At 36.4% G+C, this 22958-nt stretch overlaps 1 protein-coding gene across 1 annotated transcript in view; it reads right to left on the bottom strand.

Annotated features, from left to right (window-relative positions):
• RXFP1 (relaxin family peptide receptor 1) overlaps positions 1 to 14297 on the bottom strand; it is a 44671-nt gene extending 30374 nt beyond the window's left edge. The window contains exon 1 of the mRNA XM_018071236.2: positions 13951 to 14297. Within this exon, the coding sequence (XP_017926725.1) occupies positions 13951 to 13999 (49 nt within the window). The 5' untranslated portion in view covers positions 14000 to 14297. The remainder of the gene's footprint in view (positions 1 to 13950) is intronic.
• Positions 14298 to 22958: the final 8661 nt, after the last annotated feature.

Genomic DNA, 22958 nt, shown 5'->3' on the forward strand with positions numbered 1-22958 from the left:
TGCAGACATAATGTTAAGCAAACAGGGTATGTGTAGTACTTAGTATCTTTCTGCAAAAAGCTGAGCAGGAAACTGAGGCTCCCTTTAGTGAAGCTTTTTGCTATAATCTAAGTAGCTAATGAAATGTCTGGTAAAAGACACCAATGTGGGAAAATTAAACATAAACGAAAACATCCAAAACTAACCATCAGCCTCTTACTCTGCAATCCATTATAGAAGCAGTAGATCAGTTGTGCTTACCCTGTCAAGCTTTTTACCCTACACACTGGAGACATATTTAAACTGATCTGAACTCGTGCTTAAAGGGGCTGATCTCCATGCAGTTTAAATTTCAAATGACACCATTTATTTTCTCACAGTACCATTCAATGGAATTTTACACCATGTTCCAAGAATTATTATTCATTAGTCAAATAGCATTAATTCCTGAACTAATTAAGGGATTTGCTGTTGCATTTTAGAAATCTATACTCTTCCACGAAGAATAACTCACAGTGTTTAATGTTTTGAATTCTCTGTACATTTATAGCCTTGATGATATCTATTCCTCTGCATTACTCATATTTTGCTATGTTGGATTACCCTGGCATGTAAATATCTGCCTGGGAAAGGAGATACTAAGGCATCAAAACTCAACAGTTCATACTAGTTATACAATCATTGAAAGCACTGGTCTTTGTCCACTGACTTGTTAACATCACTTTGTTTATGCAAAAAAAGACAGAAGTTTGGACTCTGCAGATTGCAGGAGATTTATGTGTGGAAAAGCACCAACTCTCTGAGGAAATATTTGGCAAAGCTGACAAAGGTAGACAGGAGATAAGAGAGTAAAATTAATTGTAAAATGCTAGATAATGTCCAAACAATTATGTTCTGCATCAAGGAAGTAAACACACTGTCTTTTATGTGAAGAAATTGATAAAAATAGCAATGCAACAGCAGCAACTAAAACTTGTGCTTATTATTTTGCAAATACAGACTTGACTGACATCGGAGTTTATCATACCAAGACAATGAACTGTCACTCTATGTTTGTGATGCAGTATTAAAGATGTTGAATTTTCTACATTTGATTGATTTTCCGCTATTAAAAGATTGAACTGCTCTTGTTGCATCTTGTTTCTTTTTCAATTTTTTTTTTAGCAGCTGAAAGAAGAGGAAAAGTGATAAACCTGTGACAGACTTGCTTATATCAGAAGGTTTGCTTTTACAGATATGTCCAAGTAAAAAAGCCTCTTCTTTTTATACTTCCTGCAGAAAATCATCTGCTACCTTCTGCTGACACAGAGATAATTACCTGCATTCCACCTATTCTGTACAAGCAAATTTTTTTCTCATAGTGATCAGCATAAATATTAAAATATTTCCAATGTTTCTAGAACAAATAAAAAATAAATAGGTGAACCAATATCAATGCAAAAAGCAGACCCACAAACAAGCATCTTTCTTACAAGATGCTTGTTGTCTCAATATAGAAAAATGTTCTCCCTAGTACTGCATCTTCATGATTCTGCAATATAATATTTCTGACTGTCACGTACTTAAGGTTCCCCACCATCCCCCAGTTCTTCTCAAACTTTCAAAAAGAAAAGAATTCATGCCATGCACCTTTTAAGCTTGTCCAGACCTGCTGCTTTAAGACACTTATTGCTATAGCAGACACCTGTAGTGAAGGGGAAAGTGGATAACTTCTCCTGCTAGTCTTTAAATACAAGACTAAATTAACTCTGCTTTCCCTTGTTAAAGGAATAAGTAAGAGTTGGGTTGTCATCTAGGATAGATGGTAGGTCTCTTTCCTTTGTTGCATGGTTGCAGAATAACTGGAGAAAGAACATGGCAACCCCTCTTTAAGCTCTCATATAATGAAATAAAAAGAAGGAACGCATTTGGGAAAGCCAAGAACAAGATGTTCCCAGGAGAACATGGCTTTCCTTCCAAATAAATTGATTCATTAAGCTTGCTGGTTTAGTGCATTCTTTGAAATGGAGAGATTGGGTCACAAGCACTGTTTGAGAAACCAAATAAAGGGACATGTGCGCTGTAAGAATGGAGACTTAGCACAGTTACTTTTAGCTTCCATAAAACAAGTGAGTATGACTCTGTATGGGAACAGTACTAGCCTAATTCAGCTGAGTCATAAGCAATTAAACTAATCAAAGCAACATTACTCATTGCCTGGTACCTACTAGTCACACCAGTCTCAGCTGTATTGGATATAGATTCAAATAAAGGCATATCATAATATCAGGAAAATATTTTTGTGTTTTCAAGAATTTGACTTGCATGAAACCCATTGCCATGAGTCCAAAATGATTCATGAATTGCACCAGTCAAATAAGCTAACATGTTTTTTTCACTTTGATTGAGTTAGCAGTTTAAAAGTACTGGGGCTGAGGAAATCCAATTGTTTTAAAAAAGGGTCCTTAGATGCCAAGGACCAAGTAATGATCATGGTAAGGAAGAATCCACCCTGTACTTACTCTGATGGAAAGTTATTTTACCTACAAAAGCCCAAGTTATCAAAGAGACTAATGCAAAAATGATGGGATTTTTCCCACGCTCCAATAGCTTATTTTAATTGCTGTACCTGTAGACACACTGGGAGATGGGCTGGATCAAGACTGAAAATATTCTTTTGAAATGCTTGCTTTGAAACAGAATGTTTTCTTCAACTGAAACAGAAGGAGTCAATGAAAGAAACATTGAAGTCGAAATCGATTTTGCCTGTCATTTTTGTGCCTGAATATTTCAAGATGATTAAAAAATATCCCCTTCTGCTGAAAGGTACGTTAAGGGCAGGTGAACTGGCTTTGAAAAACCTTTAGCACAATATAGAGCAGACCTCATAGGCCCTATAACCTTAATTTTCAAAGAAAAATCATCAGAACAAGGTTATAAAAGTTTATAACTGAATTCTTTTAACTCAAAGGGTGTTTAATTAACGATTAACAAAGAATAATAGTGACAAGTGGCTGAACAACTTTGATCAGAAGCATTCAAATCACCAAATGACAGGAAAAAAAGAAGATATGACATCTTAAAAACTTTTTAAAAATAATTTGTTGTCTAAATTTTACCATTACAAGAATATCTAGAAGTGAATGATATTTAATTCTTTCTTACATTAATTTTCCTGAGTTTGTTCAGAATTTTCAGCTTCTTCCCACTAAACAAGGGATTTTTGAGTAATTTATGACTGGGACAAGGTTGAAGTTAAGCCAGGATAGAAATAAAAAAGTTAACTTTCTCATGATTTTTTTAACCTACTACAACTTCTTCAGTGAGAATCCACTTCTTTTTTCAACATATGCCTTTATAAAAACTCTCCTAAACTGGATTCTTCACTTGTGAAAAGCTTCCTAGTGATTTCTGGGAATACATAACAGAAATCCTATATTATTTAATGCTAATAAAAATAATTTTTAAACTGTACATAAGTAGCATATTGAAAAAATTCTAGTTCCATGCAAGAACAAAACAGGTGTTTTGTTTATACACTTGAACCTTAGTGCTGTTTAATGTACACACATTGTTTTGCCCCTTGGGCAAAATTTGTAGACCAAAATAGAGCTTAGTCTCGAGGTGATAGGTACTTTAGCATCAGTAGCTTAAAAGATTTAAACATCTGTACAGGATCCTCACAGAAGTATAATTAAACTATTATCACCACATTGCCTTTTCTGTAATTTGCTCCTCTGCTATTGTAATTGTTCAGCCTATAGCCTTTTCTAAATATATGTGTTGCATATGCATCATGTTTGTAATATTAGATTTTGTTGGGTGCAAGTGACACAGTGGCATTTATTCAGAATATCAAATGGCTGCAACAGAGTAATTTCTAAAACACTAGCAATTTTTTTATGTTTAGCTGTTTCTTTTGCAACAAGAATTACATTTTCAGTTTTATTGTATTATATTTATCTTTAGTAGACCATATTAGATGTCATTCTAGGAATATGTAGTACTTGAGCTACACACCTAAGTTTATGTTTGCTTTCATGAAACACAATACAGTGCAAAGGATTTTAGCAAAGAAGGTGCATCTATTATGACTGTTACATGCCAATCTGGTAATTATTTTTATTTTAATTTCACACAGTACCTTTATATCTTGCTGTGGGTTACACCATGTTTTCATTTCAGAATCATCTTCCAAAGCAGAAAATTTGTACTCTCTTTTTGAAAATATCACTTCCAATCTCTAACATCACTGAAGCTAGTTATCGGTTACACCACAGATAATTCAGTCAAAATTAATCCACTTATAAGATTGAAAGATCTTTCTTGTCTAACCGCCAGTCAAGTCCACTCCAGGGCCAGAAACTGCCAGTAGAGCAACTCGGACCGGTCACATGGCATCTTGCCAGAGGATTTGGCTCTTATACTTTTTTTAATCTGTGGCTTTGTTCTGCTTGCACAGAACTTGGAATAAAGAGATTCTGATGCGCAGAAAGGGCTGAAGGAGATAATAATACCTGTAAAAGTCCCAACATGTAGTAAAATGAATTGTATCCAAAACCTCAAATTCTGTAGGGCATTCCTAGAGGATGAGGGTTCAGCATAATGTCTAGCAAAGACATAAAGTAATGAACAGAGCCAAACCTTTCTGTTGCTTCACTTCCTCCTTTATTCCAAATAAACAGAATTTAAATTATATCTGATTGTTATTTCCATTTAGAAATAAGTTCTATCTGTGTATTCTGATGTGATTTCTAATAGAAAGTACATCAAGGGAAGGTTTTTTTGCCTGCCCCTGTGTCTTTTTGCATCAGTGTAACTTCTTAATTTCACTTATTTCTTTTTCAAAGCAGAGCAACATCAAGTCTAAAGATGCACACATGGAACACTAGGTTTTTGCTCAGGTGGCATTAGATATTGAATAAAAATGAAGGCACCAATGTGCCTTTAATTAGCACAGTTAAATATTCAGTGCTAGTCAGTACCATCCCACCTGGAAGGCCTAGAAAGGCAATGGTTAGCTAACAAAATCAAGGAAGACTCCTCTCCCAGGAGTTGATTCTTTCTCATAGCCACTAAGGAGTTTACTTTAGCCGAAAAGATTAATGTTTATCAATACATTGGTGCCCCTCAAGCAACAATTGTTCACCTCATCTAGATAACTAGAATTCTGAATTTAAATACATGATGAGGGTAGTTAGAGACTAGTGTAAAGAAGTTAATTTCAGACTGCTTTCAACAAGTTAACTCAGCCATGTGTAAAGTAAGCAAAAGTGAAACAGTGATTTGTGAAAACTAAATTATTTAAGTTAACGAACAACAGACATTTGTAATATGTCTCTCAAGTTTCCATAAATAAAAGGTGGATTTAAGTGACTCCATGACACAATATCATATACAGGAGAACAGTTTGTGTACACTCAAGCATGGAAGTAAAAAGAAATTCAGGGAATGAGACAGAAAGTACTTGGAGCAAAGCCTTAAGAGAAAGCTGCAATTAGAAAGGCAATTAGAAAGCTAAAATTACAAAGGCAATGAACGGGAAATTACTTGCTGATATTAAAATTGTAGGATGGTCTGAGAATACAGTATTTGCAAATAAGCAGAATAGCAAAGAATTATGTGACTATCTTTAACTTCTCATAACAGAAAACAACCCAAAAGACCATAACACTTGGCCTAACTTTTCTTAGGTCAAATAGGGCAATCCTGTCTTTCTTTTTTTTTTTCCCTGTTGTGTGTCTACACATTCCCGCTCAAAAACCCCCACAAATTATGGCTAAATTATGCAATGTATTTAAAATTTGGTGTGCTCTTGGGATGGGGAAAATAACCCACAAAACTCCAACATGGTAGAATGAACATCTTGCAATGCTGACGATAGAAAAATAAGCTTGAGAACAGTGAGCCCAGACACAGTATGAGGAAAAGAACCTGAAGGGTGGCAGTGGGAGATTCTATTTTCTCTTTCTCCATCTTCTTTTGTTCTCTAGTCTCTTATTTTGTTATACAGGCACTTCAACTAAGCAAGATGCACAATCAGCCACAATTTCAAATGCCACAATATTTTCCTTCTCTCAAGTAACACAATCTTAAATAAATCTTTGAAAAATAATCTCAGGCACACTTTTTCTGAGACTCCGGAGAGAGAAATGTTTTGGGAGCCCTACACAAAGTATTTGAAACAGGAAATATAATCATTTGTTTTTCTTTTCTTTTTTTCCCCCTTCATTCATTGTGGCTTTAATAAAGACTAAAAGGAGCATAATGATAGTTCTTACAATGGAACTAAGCCAGAATGGCTTTAAGTGAACTCTGAAGGATACTTAATTTTAATTTTGGAACAATAAAAATATATTATTTCTTGGTGACCCTGAGGCAAGATTATCTGGTGAATTTTATTTATTCACATATTTTTGTTACTAAGAACCGTTTATAACTATTAAGAATTTAAATTTTATATAGCATTAAAAGTTCAGATTTGGTATGTGACGGTGCCCTATAAATCTATGAGATTCTACCCTCCTGAAGTATTACAAAATATGGAACTCTTGGTTGTTCTGTTTTGAAGTAAAATAACTTGAAACTATGTTAGAGAATTTGTTCTCTAAGAGCTCACTGAACTATTTTGTGAAAAATCAATTTGCAGACTGTTTAAATAAATGCATTATTATTGGATTCTGTCTCATTAATATTGGGTTCAATTTAAAAATCACAAGTTTTCCTATCTCTACTCTATTTCACTATGAGTACACATAACTCACAACTGTAAGTTGTGATGCTCCAATTAAAGTGCAAAAAACCAGAAATTATCTCAAGATAATAGGATTTTTGATTTTCTTAAAGGGAATAATGTTAGCTGGTCAAACCACAGATCCAGAGAATCATTCAGGTTGGGAAAAACCTCTGTTTGGACTCCATGACTAGAGACATCTGACTTATTTCTTTTTTTGCAGGTTATATAAAAACGTGCATCCAAATTAGGAGTAATAGATTTTTTAATTATAGCTTTCAGATTTTATACTTATATTTATGTACATAAAGAAATGCTGTATTAGCAGTACATATGTGTAGGTTATCGGGATATCCCAACTAGATTGGAAAAGTTAACAAGAAACAACATTCAGAAGTTTGTCTCCATTTTAAATACAGTTTGGCTGAACAATATTTTTGCATAGATTACTGATGGATTCCACCTCCATATAGTCTATAGATCCTCCTTCTCTTCCTTTCAACCCCACTTCAGTTAAATCAAGAGACGATGATGTCTGCTCCTGACACCAAGTGTTTTCTCATTGTTAACATAAGTGAGAGCATGCTCTGGGAAACACAGCTTCAGTCAGAGTATCCTGATCCATCAAAAGTGTGGCACACAAGGCAGGATACCAGGCTGGGAGGAGGAAAGGTTTGCTCCAATGCATCACCTTGGTCCTGTGATACCTTTCTCTCAATCCCTGTTCATTCCATATCTGAATGGTTGACTCAGACAGAGGGCACTTCTGGACAAGACATGCAGAAGAGTGCCTAGGCAAATATAGGCAAATACAGGCCTGGTCTCATGCGGAATCATAAGAGATTCTTGTGATAGTTGCATCATGATGTGGAAAGCAGACTGAGAAGAGGAAGCATCAGAATGCAGCTTTTCCCAAGGCTTTAAAAGCATTGTAGTTAAATGCTTTGATAACTTCAAATCACACACAGTGAGTTGTGAGACGACATTTATGTTCTAAAGTCAAAGTGTCAGTGTACTTTCAATGTCTGTTGTATTAAAGACAGTACCTCCTTTTTTTTTTAACTGTAAGGTTCTTGCTTTATTTGACCTACACGATTACCTGTAATTTACTCAGTGAAGGTGCATTAAAGGTTCTTGCTCCAAATGTTTCCCTAGATAAAATGTACAGCTTGTTGCTGGACATATCCAGAGAGTAAATCTTAAAACTTCATGTCTTAAATGGAGAATTTTTGTTATAATACTTTACTTCAATAAGAGGTTTTTTGTGTTATCAGACATGACAATCTGGCCACATTTTTTTAATAGCTTGAGTAAGATAATTATATCACAATAAAGTATTTGTAAATTATGAGATCATATCCCAGTACTTAAAGCAGTGTAAAAAATCTGTAATTTTCTCCAAAGCTGCATACCCATAAACCCAAGAAATATTTCTGAGTAAGAAACCAATCTAGTTAAATGATGATGTGAAAGCAGTGAATATGTAAATGAAAGATTTAAAAATTAAAAAAAAAGCAAAATAGTGATAAAACTAAAAAAAAATAGGAAGGTGTGCTGTAGAATTAATCTATATTTATTTTAAAATATTTTTTCTAAAACATAGTAAGAAAAAGAAAGACCTCACGTGACATATAAATATTAGGGTTGTAGAAAAGCCAACTATCCAATAACCATTTTTGATATGTATTTGGAAAAGTAGAAACTCTTTCTGCATGGTCCTGAAAATCCATACCAAAGACAAAGCAGTATTTATAAATGAATGTATTTTCAAACCAGCCACCAGAGGAACTTGAAAGGAATTAGTTGAGAAATACTTTGAAACTGATTTTGTTATACAACAGATTTTGAATATGAAGATAATACCAAAATAGTTACAGATTTGCAGTGTTATTTGAATACTAGAAAAAAATTGGTTTCTGAAAACCATTGCTCATAGTTTCTAGGTAAGACAATATAACAGTTAAGTCACATGTATTAACATGGACATGAAGTCCAGAAAATGACATCAGGGATTGTATTTTTATGGTAGATGGGTCTTCTTGAACCAAACCTCTAAAAATGTAGATCATCTTTTTTGGCTCTATTACTATTAAATTCTCCAGACTAATCAAAGCATTTGATGTACAATCAGATGGCTTTTAAATTCATTAATTTAGTCCCTTTCTTCCTCATATGCACAAACTTTGGCTTTAACTATGTTGTGGGCAGAACTTAAGAACTTTTTTTAGATCTCTTTTTTTTAATTGAAACTGAAAAGATAAAAATAGAAAAAAAATTGCTAAGTTAAAAAATACCATGACCAACCCCCTCCCAAGCACTATGCTTTTTTCCCCTACATTGAGCACAATATTAACAATCAGATCTGTGATGGGGAAAAGTCTCCTCTCACAGGTCAAGCCAGTGCTTTTATTTTTTCTGCAGAGTAGAGGAGAAAGAGGCAACGGTTGCCTACTTTGACAGATCTGTGCACCTCTTTAAGTCTCAGTTGCTATACAGCCATTGCCATTCCTAGTAGTGTAGTGACACTTGCTCTTCCCTGGAAATAAAAATTACTTGACTGAGAATAAACATTTTGACCAAATAAAGCCTCAGGATTAATACAGGGCGCATGGGTGGAACACAGTGACCTATGTTATATGGGACTGAGTGATTTAACATCCTTTCTGGATAAACTCTGCTGAGAGATTTCATGTGTGCAAGTCCTGTAGGATCAGAGAAACTACTCCTGGGCTCTTCCTCCCTACCCTCTTCCCCTGACATGAGGTCAGCTTGTCCTCCCAGGCCTGGATCTCCCCACTGGGCCACAGCTGATGGCTCCAGAGACTCATCCAAAACCCTGTTTTCCCCTCTGTCTTTCTTCCTGGTTCATGTATCTTGTGTACTTGTGTACTGTCACACAAGTCAACTGCATGCTGGTTCCCTCACGAGTGTTGAGACACAGAAGGTATTGAGCATAATATTGTGCATTGCTTCTTTGCATATACAAAGCTACTTCTTTATGTGCAGCATCAGTTATTAGCAACACATGTTCAAATTGTGAATTCAAACTCAAGATCTTTAAATGTCATACATTTCTGCAAACACACCTTCATATAACACACTAAAGGCATGTGATCTACGCTTTAATTAGTCTTCTGGTGAATTACCGACATCTTGCTGCTTAGTCTACAGTCTAACCACTTACAAGCTACAATATTAAATTCCTAATTAGTTCAGTCACATAGCTACAATAATTAGACTTCCCGTTTTTACGTCTTCACAAATTGTTTGGATTACAGTTTAGAATACGATATTATTGCTCAGACGGGAAGCTGAGACATTAATATATGTATGGCAAGTGTTTCTGCTAATTTTAGGTTTCTACTTTCAGAATCAGCTTCAAAGACTTCTTAAAGAACAACTTTTATAGATGTCAGTGGCAGCCATGCGGTGGACACTGCCACATCAGGATGATCAAGGCAAAACCCCTAGAAAATCTGCCATATAATTATTATCCACTTATAAGCATTTAGAGCATTGCTGTCTGAGTCAAGAGGCAGGAATAGAAATCAGTTTTCCAGAGCAGAGTTCGGTTGCTTTAATCAAATGGCCATTCACATTTTATCTTAATTAATTAATTACAGCAAATGAAGATAGGGTCACAAAGCAGCATAATTCCCCATAAGTTTCTGATTCATTCTTTGAATGAAGGACACAAAGCATGAGTTTTTGTGGAGCTACAGCAAGAAGAAAATGCAGTATGGGTACATAGGACAAACTAAGATCATGTCTTTTGCCTCAATTCCTAAGCACTGGATTTACAAAATTAATAATGTTCACTAACATAGGTGACATCTCAGATTATTAAAAGAGAAAATCAGTTTTCCTCCAACATTTTATAGCAAGACACCATACTGCATCACTAGTTTAGATCCTTTAGGTCTCCAGACCTTCAGTTTATGAGAGGGTAGAGTGTTCTGAAAGCACTAATTACCAGTCTCTGAGTAGAGGTGTTATGCAGGAGGAGACATTTTGAAAGGAATCAGTAAGTCACAGGACAATCTTGAGCTTCCTTCTGGCTTTGTAACACGGTGCTCACCCTACCAAGCACAGCTGCTTTTTCTGCTCAGTCTCATCTTTTCCTTGTCCTGGCCACTTCACTCACTTCCATCCTTTCTTGCCTAATCACTACCTACTTCCCATTATCTTATCCCCTTCTGTCTGTATAGTGTTCTAGTTCTGATCTCACCATCCTCTGACTTCATTCTTCAAGTGCTCACTCCCCTCGCTCAGAACTCCTTTAATTAATTCACTGTTCCCTGCCGTCTCCCTCTCACACATCTCTTTCCTCAGTCTCTGCCCTCCCTGACTAATAGTCTTTCTGATTTCCATTTTCCCTTCTAAGTAGCATTAGCCTTTTCCCTCATCTCTCTGCTCCATTGCCCCATCTACCCATCCCTTTGGTCCCTCTTTTATTTTCCTTATTCAGTCCTTCCGAATACATTTTCACCTTCTCTGTCTTTTAGACACAACCAGTATGACTCCCTGATCCTCTCAGCTTCCTGCGCCTCCCCATCTGGAATCAGCCATTTCAAAGTCTGATTTGATGGCTTCAAAGTCTAGGACACTTGGCACCAACAGAAAACCCTTGCTGAGATGACTGATGGCACTTTCTCTGATGAGTGTCACACTGATCTCTAGCATCCAGTAACATCTATTAGAAGAGGTTATTTTTTGCTTTACTGCAACTAGGCTTGAACAGCCTCATCAGTTCTAGTGGGATGTCCTGTCAGAGGGCTGTCTCGCAGGCACAGTGATTTTGTAGAGGAACACTTTAAAAGTTCTTATTTGTTTGAGAAAAGGCATTGTTTAGTACAAGATTCCCCGAATCGTTCAACACAGGCAAAATACAATTCCTCACATTCTGGAAAAATGAAATTATTTTGATAAAATTTTGCTTGTCTTCTTGTTCAAGGTGTAAAAGATCCACATTGCACATAAAATTTCAGAGCAATAGGTTCAAGTCTGGTAGAGTTGCTATAAACAGTCAAGACAGGTTTTCAACTTAGGTAGACCCTGGTGCTGTTAACAGAGAGGAGAAAACATCCTTGCCCAAGCAGCAGTTGCAGGATCTAACTTTCAAAACTTTAGTTTAACATTGTGTAGACTTTTGCCTACCCTCTAACTGACATTAGAGTGAATTTTCCTCAGCAAATCTAATCTTCATCCCTGATTTTCTGTAAAGATACTAATTTTTGTGATAGACGTAAAAATATAGCTGGTCAGATTAATGCCCAAGTTAAGTGAAAGAAATAACCAAACATTATTATTACATAATGGTTATTTGAGCTTGTGCAAAGGCTGAAGTAATTTCACTTTTCTATTTAGAAATCTGGAAGGGATCTTAAATTATGTTACAAACTATGTAAACAGGAGCACTTTCCTGCACAATCATAAACTTGCACTTTTCCAAATAGTTTAGAATAGTCTCTTTCCCACATTTGACATAAAGCATTTGCTGTAAAAGATCTTGGCCTTGAAAACAGCAGTCACCCTCATGAAGCACCAAAACGACTAACAAGGTTCAGATGTTTTTAAGAAAGTTTTCCTAGGCATTTTAAAGTGAGGGTAAGGGAAGGAAAAATAACATATGAGAGGGAGAACATAAAGAAGAGGCTAAGGGAACTGCAGGTGCAAGCAGTAGGATTGGAAAACATCAGGTAGAGGCACAGAACAGAAAGGGTTAAAATAGTAAGAGTTGTAATTGTTTTTCACAAGGAGCCTGCCAAATCCCTTTTGGAACTCACTTTGAATACTTTTCGATACTAAGTTTCTTCTGTTTTGCTTAATGATTGATAAATGAATTGTTTGAGATTCTGTCACTTAGCCAAAGCCCAGGAAGATAAAACAGCTTTTGTCTCCAGAAAGCTAATCAAAGAAATGCTAAAGGCAAAACCATGCACTACAGTTGCTGCAGTAATTACAGCCGATTAGTTTACTAAGAGAAGACATGCGGCAGCAGGCAGGGCAATGCCAGCCACACACCTGAAGTGACCTGCTACCTTCACGAGGGGGGTGAGCCACCCGGGCAGAGTGTCATCCTTGCTACTTATTCAGTGCTGCCAGTTCCACGACTAGATTCTGAAATTTACTTTTCTCCATGTTGTAATCAAGGCTGTTGTGCTGACAAAGAACATGGTATAGGTGCTGCTTTGTTTTCAGAGAAACTCCCTACATGGAATACTATATTTCACATGGGAACTGCCTAAAGTTTTTCAAAAGATTTAACTAAGTTTTACAGCTATAAAAATAACTGTATGTGGAGCTCTGTTTACCAAACTCCTAGTGGGGAGCAATATGCCTTACTAATCATAAGCAGCACTGTATACACACAATCCCCAAAAGCTTTAATTTAAAAGCAGGAGAGAGAACGAGCTGTTGTTCAATACAGAAGGTGGCAGAATTCAACCCTATGCTTCTATTAGTTTAACAAAACAGTTGACATCGTAAAGAGTAGCTATTTTGTCTTCAATTAAAAAACCACTATCTTAATATTGACATTGTGCGACAGAAAGCAATTTATAACATAATAATTACAGCTAAAGAAAATGATAACCATTAGGAGCATTCAACATACAGATCAGTATCAGCAGCTTCACAGGCACAGCTCTATCAAGTCAAAAGCAGCATTTACAAATAAGGTACTCAAATGAAATGAGAAAAACATTACTAAAGTAAGCAGAATGTATGGTGTAACTCCCACCACTCTGAAGTGATTTGCACCTGAAGGGAAACTGAAATTTGTCTCCATTTTACATGCTATACTGCCTAACATACTGAAAATTCCTATTACCTGAACACAGTCTGTCCTTTGAGAACTACCAATTCCAGTAGCACTTGCACAGTATCATCTCAAACTGCTGAACTGAGTCTAAAATGTGGATTTTGTGACAACTGAGATGAGTCAGTTCTATATGTACCTTCATTAAATATTTACAGCAAGTATTTACACAATGTTTAAAATGTTTCTTATTTTTTAATTTCAGCTCATAACTATTAATAGTTACTCTCAAGGCATTAAATACAAAAATATCTGATTCTGCCATGCAGCTAGTAATCTTGAGGGACTGCATTACACTTTGATTCTATTGAAAAATAATTGCCATGAAACGTAAAATACACTGAGATATCATAGTTCTTTAAAAAAAATCCACTGCTGAAGTTTATCAGCTATCTGCTTTGCAATGCTCAAAACAAGAAAGAATGTCGGGTACACTTACCCCTGGTACCAATAAGCAAGAATACACAGAAGCAGCAGTTGGATGTCATATCTGTCCTTCAGCAATTCAATGAATAAAGTCAGTGAATGTTGTCCCTTAAACTGTGCACCAGCCAGAGTGTTGCTTGTATGGTCTGCTTCTGACAGCCTTCAGCAGTGCGTGAAGCAAGCTCCCTTCTCTCCCTGCTTGCCTTCCTCCCCTACTCTCCTTCACACTAGGTCTCTCTCTCTCTCTCCCCCTTCCCTGGCACACATGCACATGAAGATTTCCAGGATCACATTGGCTCCTCAGGCTCTGCCTTTACAGGATGGAGTCTGTTCTGCAGCAGGCAAAGTCTGTGCTGTATGCATGGACACGGGTCTGCTCCAAGGAAGGCGGCTGCTGCTGCTGCACAAAACACAGCCAGGTCCCAAGAATTGTCACCAATAGTCCAATTTCCCCCCCCCTTTTATTTTCTGAAGTTGCAATGCTGTGAGATGTCTGATAAGTACAGTTTTATTTAGTCAAATCTGTTTGAAACCAAATATTTGCTATAGTTTAGATAAAAACTAGAGGTTTTTCAACTAAGAGGAAGTAAAATTTATAAATACAGTCCCTTTGCAGCAAGCCAGTCACTCACTGAAATACAGAAAAATGCATGACGTAACTTATTTCCAAGACCAGCATGTCACTATTTTTGCACATTAAACCACTCTTTGTGACTAATGCTAAGGAAAACAATCTGAAAGAGCAAACAAGGGTGTTCAGAAACATATTCTTTATGAGAAAAAGTTTTTTTCACAGATTTTCTTCTTTGAATACATTAAGACCTTCCTATCCAACCCTTGATTTACTGTCACCAGTAGATCATGGTATGCACTATCACATGTACAGTCACACGGTTAAAATCTTTTTTATCATGTGAAGGCTAACACTCAGCAACACAGCAAAACATATTTCAAAACGAGTTGGTGAGTAAAGATGAACTCGAGATGAGAAGCTAAATTTTATGTGGCCTCAAAGAGTTTCAGACTTTTTAATTATTTTTTTTTTTTTTTAACAAAAAAGCCTGTTAGATTCAACAGTTTTCCAGGATGACAATTGTCAGAGAGCCCTGGTAACCTGTCAGCATCTATGTCAGGTGCCTGAGAAAAAGAGCCTCTCAGACTAAGGAAATATGTGCATGCATGAACACATGCACCAAACAGTGAATTTGGAGAATGGGAAAAATCTATATTATAGTCAAAATCAAAGTCCAGATTGTTGCTATGGCAAAGTTGTCTGTAAAATAGATATTATGAACTGCCAGTCTCTTGATTTCTACTATAAAAGATATATTCTATATATGATATATATATATATGATATCTGTATATGATATCTATATAATATATATATAAAACATATATAAAAGAGTGGGATAAAACAATGTTCTAGTCTATGGAATCCCCAAGAAGTACATTGACATCTACTGTACCAATACCAGTAATAGGCAATGTAGATGCAAAAATGGATCAGATGGATTAGCGACCTATAAAATGCTTCTTTACAGGGTGAGAACTAACTTTTGAGCATATCAAGTAAAAATCACACTCGTCTCAAACAACTGTTTAAAAGTTAAGCTAACTCCTAAATACTCGAGTGCTAATGCCTGAGCTGAAAAGTGCTTCCAGGGTGAGAAAATAGGGGAAGAAATTGAACCAAGAAAGTGAAGAATAAGCAAAATATATTTTCAAGGAAAAGTAAAATAAAAGCTTTACCTCCTTTTACAGGATGAGACAGACCTCATGTTCTAAAGAAAGGATTTTCTTTCTTGCATGCTTTCCACTGTGGCTTTCTGCTTCTGATCTAGTCACAACCATGTGTAGGAACCATACGTGTGTTTGGAAGAGATCATTTTTACCTGATAATATAATAGATCAAGCAAACTGCTTCTTCAAAAAGCAGTCTGAGCCTCTACAAAAGTTCAAGATTTTCTACCTTAGGGTAAACAGGGAAAACCTCCAAATGTGGTACATACCACTCACATATATTTTCTGTAGCTCTGCCCTAGTGGGAGTTGTCACTTTTCAGCCTTCCTCTTTTTCAAGGACCTTTATTTAGCAAGGATACTCATTAAAATTAATTTTGCTGTACACAAACACTCTCTCTATGGAAAATCTACTGAGACCTTCCTTCTAAATTTTTTATACTTTCATAATAACACATAAAGCAGCAGCAGTTTTCAGCTCGTTCTCTCAGTGTAATTACATTTAAACCAAGAAGCTAGAGTTACAAACTCACTCATTGCTGAACTGTGGAATACAGAGCAGAAAAAGGAGCAATTTTGAACAATGGTTTAAGCTTACACTACTTGAATGCAATTTTACTTGTTTCTAGAAGAAGCTTGTCTGTGTATTAGAAAGGCAATAAATACTTCTCACTAAAAAGTAAAAAGCTATGGCATGTTGGTGTTTTAGAACTCTCTTTTCAAGAAAGTAATAGGCTTTATATTCTGAGCCCATACATGGAAAAGAAATAAGAATTGTATCTATGTTTCAAACAACTTTGAGAAGATATTTGACTTCATTAGGTTGGTCAGTATTTTTTTGTATTTCTACTTACAGCAATTTTAAAATTGAAATTCAGTCTGAAGTGTATCTGAGCTATAGCACCCCCCCCAAACATTCAACAAACATCGTGCCACCACACCACAATCTAACAGAATACATTAAACTACAGTAATTTCACTTAACTCCAGTAATTGCTATTATGCTATTGAGAAGAGTCATCTCATGTTTCTATTACAAAGTGTTTGAAATCAAATTTAGTGATCAGGGCTTAGAATTAAATAGCTGTAATTATTAGGCACTTTCAAATAAGTTGCTAGTAAAGTTCTAGCACCTTTTACTCTTCTGTTGTTCACATCAGGTGCTACGTAGAAGGAAATTCATAGAAGTAAACAAACCATAGTTGCATGCATCACCATGGTGAGTGTCAATACTAAAAACAAATATACACTAAGCTGTAAATCTGCTACTGTAGAAAAAAATTAGAATTCCTTTTCAGCTTGAAGAAAAAGGTTTATTGATTCACAGGCTGCAGCCACTCCCCTGGAGGTTAACAAATATTGCTAAGGGTTGGACTCAATGATCCTTGTGAGTCCCTTCCAACTCAGAATGTTCTGTGATTTACCTCTGTACATCAAACTCTGACTTAACACTCAATGTTATAACTGATAAGTTTCAAATAGATGAAGGATAAAAGTTTTACTCTATACGGGACAGATAGGTGCATACAAACTCCACCCGTTACCATGTTTTTTTCAAGTACTGAGTAATCTGGATCTCAGATATACTTCTGCTCTTTCCTGTTGTGGCAGTTTTCCTTGGTTTAATTAAGAATAATTTCAAGCATGCTTTATGTCATGCATCAAAATGAAGACCCACAAGACAATAGGTATTTCAATGTTGATTTTATACCTAAGAATTGCTTATTAAGCAAAACAAATTTTCAGTTGAAAATACTGACTAGATTGTCAGCTGTTTTGCTGTTCTAATGAAATACAAGATATGCAGGATGAAGCACTGAAAGTAAAACTTGGCCCATGTTGCCATCTGCAGTCATGAAGATTATGTATTTTATATTTAGAAATGATAACTCAAGAAGTGAAGCACTTGTTTTCTCATCCTTTTGATGACCAAACTCCAGGTTTTGTATTATAGCCATATGAATAATTATTGTGCAAATGAACATATTTGGCTTAATTACATTTAATTTACACTGCTCTCAAAGCTCCGTCAGTATGCTTTGCAGACAGTGCAACTGAGAATAAGACATTCATATTTTACAGGACAACTCTTACCTTTGGAAGATATATTCCTTATTTAACATCTACATCCAGGTTCCCTGAGTCCATAGCAAAGCAAACTAAAGGACCTTTTAAGAGACCTTCACAAATGTCTAAGCACAGAATGAAAAGATCTCATTTACAGCAGCTCTTTCCAAAGTTTAAGCTGTGCTGCAGTACCTTTATCTATCTCATATACTTGTGTCTCAAACCGTACTTTAAAAATGTGCTATCTTTTGATAAAGATTACTCTTCCCCATTTCACAGTTGCAGAGATTTAATAGGATCTACCTCCCAAAACCTGAAGGGCCTAGGACACCCAACCTAATGGTCCAAGCTAACTCTCTAGGCACTTGGGCTGTAGGGCCTCCTGACTCCTCACTCCCCTCTCCAGACCCTTTTTATCTGCACAGCTGCAGCTGAGCTGGGATTACTTCCACCTGCGTTAGGAAAAAGGGGAGAAACTTTCCTCTGTTGGAAAAACTACCTGAGCTAGATGTTCCCTTCTGAAGGGCTTTATTTACAGGAACAGTACAGATTTTTTTTTTCTTACTATATATGTATATCCACCAAGAGTCTCAAGACAGAAACCAGTTCTGCCAACCTTATTTTAAGCTAAAGCAAATGTACAAAACTTGGCTCTAGTGACAGCTACCAGCTGCAGAGTGATTATATCTCCCTTGGTAGGTCTCAGGTTGTAGCTACAGAGGCGAACACAGAAAATTAGTTTAATTTTTCCACAGAAAAAAGGCAAACAGAGGGGGAGGGATTCATGGATGACTATTTGTCCCTTACATGTCTTTTGTGGTTTGTAGATGGGACGCTAGCTTGGCTGTAGACAATGGTGTGCAAGCAGCAGTGTCTAGCTGACTCTGAGCTCCTTGAAATAATTTCCTTTCCTCTGTAAAAGGTACTCTCTGTTGCTGAGTGCTTTGGTGACCCTATCTAGCTGTCCCAGACCTGGTGTGGAGGAAGGCCACAGTCAAAGCAAACTTGATCATCACCTCCCTCATTTTCTCCTGCTTTCTCCAGCTGTTTGTTCCAGCTGGATGTTTTGACTAAATCAAATAAAATCTCACTAGTGTGCCTGACTCAAAGCTGCTGCTAGTGTAGAAAGTACATTTCTTTCAAAATACCAAACATATAAGCTTTGCTAATGATATATTTTCCAAATCAGCCATTTCCAGCCTTTTAACTGATTAAAGAGTGTGACAGTATTTCTATGACTGTGTATAATCAACAGGCATCATGTTAATGGCTTTGTTAAGTTATTATATTGTTTGGGAATGTCATAGGAACTGTACACAACATCCTGCTTTTTCAGTGTGACTCTTTTTCCAAGTTATCCCTTTCTGTCATATATTAATAATATTTAATAATTACAACTTTTGTTTTACATCACCTAAGCTTCTAGGAGAAAAGGGACACCTAGACATTAATAGCTGAATATACAATAATGGTGGTATGAAGTTCATAGAATGTTCATGGCAATTTATTTACATATTTGAACATGAAACAGTACCAAACATATGAACATTGGCAATTAAGTCATACTTTGATAGAATGTACTCCAGAAAGATGCAGTTAATAAAATTTTGAGGATTGAAGGTGTTTTAGAAAAAGAACAGCTGATTAGACACGTAGACAAACACATGTTAAAGTGAATATAAAGAAAATAATAAAAAGAACATCCCCCAAAATTCATAAGAAGTGAGAAGGAAGAGGAAGACGGTTACAGTATGAGGAAGCATGGCTTCTTAAAGGGCAAATATATAACATAAGAAGACATTGTCATAAATGGAAATCACTGAAATGAAGAATGCATTTGAGACTTTATTTGTAGGACTATCCATACTCACACTTTACCAATGGGCTGCTATGAAGAAAATAACCTCTGTAAAATTAACCACATTTTGTGAAGTAGGTATGGTTTCCAATCCAGTGGCTTTCATGTAATGCCTTAATTGACAAATCCAATTTTGTATTTCTGCAATAACCTACAGAAAACAGAATGGAAAGAGCAGAAGGAAGATGTGAAATTCAGAAATCTCAAGGTCATTGCTATATAATTACAAGGGACCAGTAACATAACATTCTCCTAATGCTAGTAAATATTCAAGATCTAAATTCACTGGGGTTTTGAGTTCATTGTTTGGGGTGCTATTTAGATTGTTCTTTTACACAGAAACACATTTGACTCAATCAGCAAATAACATCTGTATCTAATGCTTCAGCTTTTGGGAAGCATAAAATAAAAATTGCTTGACAGAGCTAGAAAAGATGTTGGTTTTGGGGGCAGCTGATAGCCCATGGTGAAGGAGCTTATATTAGCTGTTTTTCATTCAGGTCAGTTTTTCCTGCTTTCTTTTAATTCACGCATGAAAAAAATCAATATTTCTGTGATCAGCTTGAACCAAAAGGAGACATTTATTTCAATATTAATCATACAGTTCTGGGAGTGATACAAGTGGAGAAAACCTTTTAAAAGTAACCATGTAAAATGCATGGTTAAGCCATAGGAAGCTATGTTTTTTTCTTTTTGTTTTCTGATTTTGTTTTGAAATACAGCTGAAACTTTCAGGTTTGCAAGACCGAGTAACAGCTTTACATTTCAAGCAGAAAGATTTGGTATTTTTCCCAAGTGTTTGGCTGACTAACATATAAAAATCTTTTTTCGCCTTGATGGTATTTATTTCCAATTATCTTGAATATTCTAATACCATTAAGAATATAAAGTAAAATCTTGACAAAGACCGAGATAACTTTAAAGAATGCATTAGAGCTGTGTTTGTATGTTATCTCAGGATGATTTCTATGTTAATTTTGGAAAATATCCTTGTGGCAGGCATAATAAAACAAAAATCCTAGACAAGGGCTTGAATGGCTAGAATTTTAGTGCTCTTTTTTGTGCTCTCTTTCTGACTGAGTCTGGGATTATTTTTCGTTCAGGAATGTGGTTTCAGTAAAAGAAATAGTTCATTCTGTTACCCTTGGTTTCTTACATACTCCTCTCAAATATTAGAGCATTGAATGAAGTCTTTTACATCTGGCTCAAAAGCCATAAATGCTGGGCTATGATATGAAAGATGGCAATGCAATCAGTGCTGGTTGGTGCTGACACATGCTTGTGTTGAAGGAAACAGCAGGGGCCATCATTATGTTTTACACAGAGTCTGAGTATTTTGTTCTACAGGTGTGCTCTGAAATTAAGACTGCACAGAGCTTGGGCAGATGAATGCATAGTTTCTGGATTCTGTTGAAGTAAAATGAAACAAAACTTGCAGATGCTTAAACCTACAGGTAATAAACTGTCTCCAGTGGCCTGGAAGCAGCAGTTTAGCAATGAATTTTGCTTGTATAGATGCTATGTGATTTCAAAAAGCTGATGCCCCATTTAGCTTCAGCCTTTATTGCTTGCTTAAAAGATGTGGTACATATCTGCAGGTTTTCATCTCACACAATTTATTGTGCATATTTTGGTTACCTACATGTTTACCCATCAGCTTTAATCTTCAGGTCTCTGAGGAAATACAAATTAACAGTTATTATTCCTTTTCTGACTTTGTAATTGCCCAAAATACTAAAACAAATAAATATGAACTGATGAGTAGAATTCTAAGAAGGAATGATTATTATATTTCTGATCCATGAATGCTTTATCCAGGCATCATTTAAATGCCTAGTAGTTTGGCTTCCTCTAGGTCTGTATTTCTCTATCAATATACAAACCCTTTGAATTTTTATTATAAAAGATGAATCATTAGCTGTGTGCTGAAGTAGTTTTAGCCTAAGTAATTGCCTTCCAATAATATAGAGTATAATCCAAAACCCTAAGGAAGAAGGCATTCAGCATAAAGGCCATCCACACTGAGCACAGCTAGAGGTACTCCAGTGTCCTTCCAGAACGAAATCTGCACCTTTTTAAAAAAGTAGTTGTAACTTGCAATCTAAAAACATGGTAGGAATCCATGCAAACATCTACTGGGTTTTAAAATCAGATAGCTAGATTTTAATACTGCTGCAACCAAAACCAGCTACACTTTGTTTGAAGTGTAAAACTAGATAAGATTTTGGGATGTCTTCCCAAGGCCACACCACAACAATACTTAACCCAGCTAATGCAAGGCTGGTTTACATGAGTCTACACAGCTTACAGCAGCACCTCTGGCTGCCGCATAGGCCACTGTCTGTGTTTTATCTACTCCATAAACACATTTTGTCACTGATGATGCTACATGCCTGCAATCACTGAAGAACTACAGTGCCTGCATTTTTGTTACTGCCACCTTTTGTACTTCACAGCTGTGTGAACTGTGTGGAGAGATGAGGGCAGGTAAAAGGGCAGTCCCTGAGACAAGGATCCTCCTGATGTGGTCATTATGAAATGCCGAGGAGAATGAAGTGCCTTATGGCTGATCCTGTCCCAGGACTGAAGTGAGCTGTGCTTGCTACCCTGAATCTCTCTTGAAGCATGTTTTCTCTTGAAACATCACTAGCCAAAAAGCACATATGTTTTACACCTTTCTCTAACCACTCACTAGCCTAAAACATAACAAAGTAAAACTCAAACCCTACTGTATCGCAAACCCTGCAGCACTGAGGCATTGAGACCAGCACCTCTGCATCAGGGAGAAGGATTTACTTCTTTACATTGGACACGGTTGGGAAGGTGGCATTACTCCTGGGACTGGCCCTGACATGTGGATGCCAGGATCCCAAATCTTCCCCTCCAGTGAAATCCAGCTGTCCCTCAGGGGATCTGTTTTGTGACCTTGAACAGCCTCTGACAGTGTAATGTCTCACAGCCAGCAATTTGTCTCCTTGTTTTTGGCAGTTTTGCATGCCATGGTCCATTTACATGCCCTGATCAGGGGCCTGGGAACTTCCTTTCAGCCCAAACACTTTGTCCAGCAGGCACTCCACTTGCTGTACAGCCTGACAGTGTCTGCAGTCCAAAAGGGATGAGGACACCGAGGAGCCTCTGAGTGGTCTTCAGGAAGGCTAGGGAGGGGCATAGACCCTGAAATGCCTCATTCAGCAGTTCTGGATGCAGGGAAACACAAGTAAAATTAATTATTATTTTATTTGAATTATTTTTAATTATTTTAATTAATTAATTAATTAATTAATTATTTTTCCAACGCAGATACAGTAATCCTTTTCTGAGATATCTGCAATCTAATCCATGATCCAATTCTAGG

Source organism: Manacus vitellinus, unplaced genomic scaffold, assembly GCF_001715985.3.
Source record: "Manacus vitellinus isolate BGI_N305 unplaced genomic scaffold, ASM171598v3 scaffold_0_pilon, whole genome shotgun sequence".
Classification (NCBI taxonomy): Eukaryota; Metazoa; Chordata; class Aves; order Passeriformes; family Pipridae; genus Manacus; species Manacus vitellinus.